This window comes from Zalophus californianus, chromosome 17 (genome assembly GCF_009762305.2).
Source record: "Zalophus californianus isolate mZalCal1 chromosome 17, mZalCal1.pri.v2, whole genome shotgun sequence".
In the NCBI taxonomy this organism is placed as follows: Eukaryota; Metazoa; Chordata; class Mammalia; order Carnivora; family Otariidae; genus Zalophus; species Zalophus californianus.
In genome coordinates, this window is record NC_045611.1 from 41,116,250 (window position 1) to 41,122,398 (window position 6,149).

General features: G+C 40.1%; 1 protein-coding gene across 10 annotated transcripts in view; it reads left to right on the forward strand.

Moving 5' to 3' along the window:
* Positions 1 to 5,368, forward strand: part of DPY19L3 (dpy-19 like C-mannosyltransferase 3) — an 80,547-nt gene extending 75,179 nt beyond the window's left edge. For 5 of the 10 annotated variants that reach the window (XM_027617573.1, XM_027617574.1, XM_027617575.1 and 2 more), the window contains 4 exons: positions 69 to 227; positions 1,586 to 1,743; positions 3,887 to 4,004; positions 4,141 to 5,368. In XM_027617573.1, coding sequence (XP_027473374.1) covers positions 69 to 227; positions 1,586 to 1,743; positions 3,887 to 4,004; positions 4,141 to 4,257 — 552 coding nt within the window. In that variant the 3' untranslated portion in view covers positions 4,258 to 5,368. Of the gene's footprint in view, positions 1 to 68; positions 228 to 1,585; positions 4,027 to 4,140 lie in introns of those variants that run through there. The other 5 variants (XM_027617578.2, XM_027617576.2, XR_003524064.1 and 2 more) reach the window with 3 other exon arrangements.
* The last annotated feature ends 781 nt before the right edge of the window (positions 5,369 to 6,149 follow it).

Below are 6,149 nucleotides of genomic sequence, written 5' to 3' on the forward strand. Positions count from 1 at the left end.
GCCCCTCCACTAACTTCCTGGCAGTTGAGTGGCATTTTTCCCTATTCCCCTTTCCTCTCATCGTGCAGGTTTATCAGATTTATGCAAAGAGGTCCCCAGAGGACGTGCATGCCCTCCTGAGGTCCTTTGGCACGGACTACGTCATCCTGGAAGACAGCATCTGCTACGAGCGGAGGCACCAGCGGGGCTGCCGGCTGCGGGACCTGCTGGACATCGCCAACGGGCACGTAAGCCTGTCCCCTCGTCCTGGGCGGGACTCCTGGAGATGGGGGGTCCGGTCTGAACCTCTGTATGTTACAGAATGATGGCATGAATCGAGTACCCAGCTTCACCACATTCTGTGGGACCCCCGGCTCTGGCACTTCAGTGACGGCCATGGGGACTTGTGAGGGGCCAGATGAGGGAGCTTCATATCAAATAGAGCAGCTCTGTCTTTAGCTGATTTGTATCCTGAGGCTCTGCATAACATCTATTTTTTTAAGGCTTTGCTCTTAAAAACAAAACCGTGACCTTTTAAAACCTACACTCCAAAGCATCGTTTTGGCTGGCACGTGAGTGTGACTGTGACAGCAGTGTCCCCTTTGTCCACGGGCACAGTGCCACAGAGATGGCTTTCTGTGGCCAAGCCTCTGCTCCAGAGCAGAAGAACAAGCTATTTCTCCCTCCTCCTTCTGAGGAAAATGTTCTTGGAGCTATGCCAGGTCAGCGCAAGCAGAAGATTTTAACCCTTTAAGAGGTGGTGTGTGCTGTAATTATTTGGTATAAAAGCTGACAGATATTTTTAAAAATGAATGGGAAAAAATGATAAACCTGGCCTAAATCTCAAAAAAAAAACTTGACTGTACAAAATTGGAGATTCGGAACACCTAAGATCTACTCTCATGGCAAATTTCAAGTATAGGGTATTGTATTTGTAACTGTAGTCACCATGCTGTACATTAGAGCCTCAGGACTCATTCACCTTATAACTGTAGGTTTGTCCTTTGACCAACACAAATGTATTCATTAATTTGATTGTGGTGATCATTTCACCATGTCTATGTGAATCAGACCATCAGGTTGTATCCCTTAACCATACACAGTCTGATTTGTCAGTTATGCCTCAGTAAACCTGGGGGGAAGAGAACAGGAGATTCAAATTTTTGCCCAACTCTCTTGAATTCAGAGGATAACAGACCAAAGACATGCATTTATATTTTGATTTGTGTGTAATTTTTTCTAACTAGTCCATCTAATGAGTTGGAGGCTTTCCTCTGGTCATAGTCATTCTTCTCTGTACTTCATTTTTGTGAGAGCGACAGTGTAGTACATTCCTAAGAACAAGGAGATCCAAGTTCTACTTCTGGCTTTGCCATTAAAGGTGATCATCGTGTTACACTCAGCTCCCCTCCTCAGCCTTGATTTATACTTCCAAGGGGAAGGTGGACCAGATAATCTTTTAAGTAGCCACTGACATTGAAATAATACAATTTATGTTCACCTAACATACCACTCTCAAAGAAACCCAACACCTATTCCTACTTCTCTTGTCTCCTATAAATATGATATTTCCCCCAAATTGTATTTGGTTTTGTTTTGGCTTTAGATGATGGATGGCCCAGGAGAGAATGATCCCGATTTGAAACTTGCAGGCCACCCTCGCTTCTGTGAAGAGATAAAGAGAAACCTGCCACCCTACACAGCATACTTCACTAGAGTGTTCCAGAACAAAACATTCCACGTTTACAAGCTATTGAGAAACAAGTAACCAAGCTTTCTGTTCAACCTCTATTTTTGATACGTGAGAGTCCATCCTAATGAAACTCAGCAGTAACATTTCATATGTCCTTAGGTAGCCTGTACCACAAAGCTGTGATATGAGTAAGTTGTAGAGATGTTTACACAAGCGTCACTGTCCTTGATAGTATCTTACACAAGCTTCTGTCTTTTTTATCTTGTTTCATTAATGTTCATTAGCCTAAACTTCTCAGCTTTCTAGGCGTGGTCTAGAATTTCGTCGTTGGGGAGGATGCTAATTGGGCCACGGTGGCCCGAACGGCCACACAGCATGTGGTGGAAATCCAGAGGCCGTTCGGGATGGAAATACCGCTAATTGACTTCAGACAGCTATGGTGGAATCGAATTAAGGGCATGTATAATTAAATTCTTTAGTGTTGTTTCACTAGTGAAGATCAATGGATGGCTTTTTTAAAAAACTCCTTATCATCCTGTTTCACCTAAAAATTTTATAATGTTTTCCAACTGTCATGCTTTTAATATTTTTTAAAAAAATCATGTTAGGTCTTTGTATATATCTAAAACTTTTTGTTGTGCCCTGTCTGAAATGTAAAGTTTAGCACACCTCAGTATATGTGTCGTGTGTGTGTGTGTGTGTGTGTGTGTGTGTGTGTGTGTGTGTGTGTGTGTGTGTGTACGCGCATGCGGGTGCATGTTTAAATGCCGGATACAGAAAAGTGTGACAAATTCCTTATTGTAAGTCGTGAAAGGAGCAGAAATGTGATGTAGCCAAGCAGGTGTTGTTACTGTTTAGTGTTATTTTAAAACCTACTGATACTATTTAGCCTATCCTGCAAGTAAGAAAATTTTTCTTCATTTCTTACTCATTTAAATTTACTGGGTTTGCAAAATTTTCTAAACTTTTTGTTTTTAGCCTTTGTATTTTTTACAGCCTAGAACCTTGCAAAGTCTGAATATTTTTAAAAATGTTCTGTCTTAACTAATTCACTAATACAGTATTTTTGGCAGAGAGCATTTTCATACCAAATTTGATTTGTGGTCTCCAATCTTACTGTGAGGGCCTGGGTAGTGTTATTGTTTTTCTTACTAAAAGGTAACCAAGTGCCTCTAAGTCATGCTTATTTGTAAACAACAAAGAGGATTATGTATACCTGTTCAAAAATTTTTTGATAATTGCTTTTATAATTAATTTCTAATGAGGGGGACATGTAAAAGTTGCTGATAAAAGCATATTACACATTTAATTAAATCAAAATGGGTAATGAAATTAACTTTCTCCCCTGTTCTTGGCAGTTGGAAATGATGTAAAGGTTTCTCCTTGCAGTTGTACTGAAGTAACTTACCCTAGGCATCAAGATAGATATAGCACATGTTCAAATTATTTCACATTCAGTTACTACATATTAAACAGTATTCAGAAAGAAATGTTACACTGTCATGTTGGACTCCAGGATACTTGGCTTTTTTATCAAAACTTATTTAAGTAAAAAAAATTGACACTGGCTGGGTTACTAAATTATGCAGCTGCAACTCCTGAATTATCTCTTTCCTGTATCCTGTAATAAGGTTGGAGACCACTGCAGTTTAGGATAATACAATAATAAAACACTTTAATCAGTACTAAAACTTTAATTAAGCCAGTAATGATGCATGCCTGGTGTGGCTGACAGCATGGGTCAGTACATCCTTCAGCGAGTGCCTTACTCTTAATTGAAACAAAGCACATGTAAGGTACATGTTAGACCACGTAGTTTTCTTTTCACGTCCTCCATTACCTTCCTGATAGATTTCAGTTTTATTTTAACTATTTCTCTGTATGCACTAATCTGAGCATTTGGGTATGTGGAGTCTCAGTGTAAGAAACACGTACTTAAATTTGTACACTGATCATCACCGCCCTGATGGCACACAGGAATCTCTTTCTCCTAGTTTAGGTGCCATTGTTGCCAAGACATTGAGTGTTGAGTCTTCAGTGAAAAATATAAAGTGCCAAAAAAAAAAAGTCTTGCAAGACACAATCCATGCATATGCTCTTCCCAAGACACTGTGACCATGTAGACATTTTTCTTTTCTGATGACCAAGTCTGTCAACAAATCATGTTGAACATTCTTAGCGCTCATCAGTTTCTCTTTTACGACCTTCTCGTTGGAGTCCACAGGAGGAAAGAGGAAGAGTGACTGACTCCTGGCCCTCTACCAAGCCGGAGCACGCCGCCCGGGGCCCTGGCTCCCTGCCACACAGATCACAGCAGCCGTGTGAATATTTGGTAATAGCCTCAAATTGTGGCTGGGTTGTTTTTATGGGTAGAATAGCCATTTGATTTTGCTTCAGAGTTAGCGTTCAGAAGAACCTCTCAGTACAATAAGTGCTCTTACCGATCCTCTGCTTACGTGACTCACCAGATTCCCCGACAGTCTCCATCCGTCCTGCAAGCTGACCAGGCCGCTCCCCGTGTCCCCTCCCTGCTGTGTGCTCGGTGCCCGTGCCAAACTGCTCTGTGCCAGTTCTCCTTGTTGTGAGGACACGGTTCAACACAAACTAGGAAATAGGGGTGGGAAAAGCTATTTCTGTGAACATTAACTGGAATGCTTTGGTAAGGTTTGAGAAAGGTTGAGTTGCTAATAAAAATTGCTTTTAAAGAAATTAGGTATGGTTGGGAAAATTCTAAAATATTGGGAAAACATAAAATTCAAGAAAGTTTCTGAGCTTCGATTGCTTTATAGATTTAAGTACTCATTCCACCTTTAAAAACATCTAGAGTGACCAGAGGTATTAAAATGTACCCAAACCATATTACAGGTATGATTTATGCAAGCATAGAACTGGAACCATTGAACGCTTATTGCAAAGGAAAGACCTTGGCTTCACAGCAGATTAGCAAATGAATGGACAGTTATACTTTTAAAGTTATGATTCCCTACTTAAATCTACTTACTTCATTAAATGACTGATACTGATCACAGTGGCTAATAGAGATTCTACTACAGTTGAAAGGTTCCAGTCACTCTTTTATTACAGACTTAAGAAATAGGGATTCATTTCAGATTTAAGAGCCAGGAGCCTAATTAGGTGTTATCTAAGCCATCTGTTGTCCACTTAGAGATGAGTTTCTTGAACTTTGTGAAATCAGCTAGGGGTGTGTGTGCGGATGTGTGTGTGCGTGCATGTGTGGGGTAGGGCAAGGACAGATGTAGATATTTCATCTGGTCTGCATCTTTACTTCACAATTAACTAAAAATGTTTATTCTGATTCCACGTGAACTTTGTCTAAGATGTACCAATTTTAGCTCATCTTTGGCCATATCCTACCTGAGTTAACATAGAAATTCTCCATTTTTTTAAAATTTCATTTAAATCTTGGAATTAATAGGAAGATATTAAAACATTTTCAGATCATGTATCTTGGTTAATATGCTCCCAAATGCTTTATATATGACAACCTTTTGGCCCAGAGTGCTTATCTGTTGATGGAAAAAAACTTTTAAGATGAGAGTAGCTTGCTTTCTTACGGCAACTGGCAATTGACTTTCTGTATTTAACATCCTCTGGGTAAAATCTTACAAAGAGCTTTTATAATTTGTTGTATTGAGTTGTACGGAGATTATATACTAAATAAAGCTCTCTTAAAGTACACAAGATGAGTGTTTTTCCTTTCTTTGAAGGTCAGAAACCAAGGAACCAGCTATTAAAGTATATTAAGTATGTGCCACATGGAGTCGATAGTCCTTAAAGATGGATGTGCCAAGATCTTGGCTGGACTTGCTAATGTCGTAGGAGTTTATTTTTTCATGGAATTTGGTTTGATAGCCGCTTACTTGTTTCACTTGAACCTCAGGGCGATAGTTCTATTTCTGAAGAGAAGAATTTATCCTCAAAGAGGTATATGCTCTTTGTTTTCACCTCTGGAATTCTTTTTTTTTTTTTTTTTAATTTTTTGTTATGTTAATCACCATACGTTATGTCATTAGTTTTTGATGTAGTGTTCCATGATTCATTGTTTGCATGTAACACCCAGTGCTCCACGCAGAACGTGCCCTCTTTAATACCCATCACCAGGCTAACCCATCCCCCACCTCCCTCCCCTCTAGAACCCTCAGTTTGTTTTTCAGAGTCCATCGTCTCTCATGGTTCGTCTCCCCCTCCGATTTCCCCCCCTTCATTCTTCCCCTCCTGCTATTTTCTTCTTTTTTTTTCAAAATATTGTATTATTTGTTTCAGAGGTACAGATCTGTGATTCAGCAGTCTTGCACAATTCACAGCACTCACCATAGCACATACCCTCCCCAATGTCTATCACCCAGCCACCCCATCCCTCCCACCCCCCACCACTCCAGCAACCCTCAGTTTGATTCCTGAGATTAAGAATTTCTCATATCAGTGAGGGCATATGATACATGTCTTTCTCTGTTTG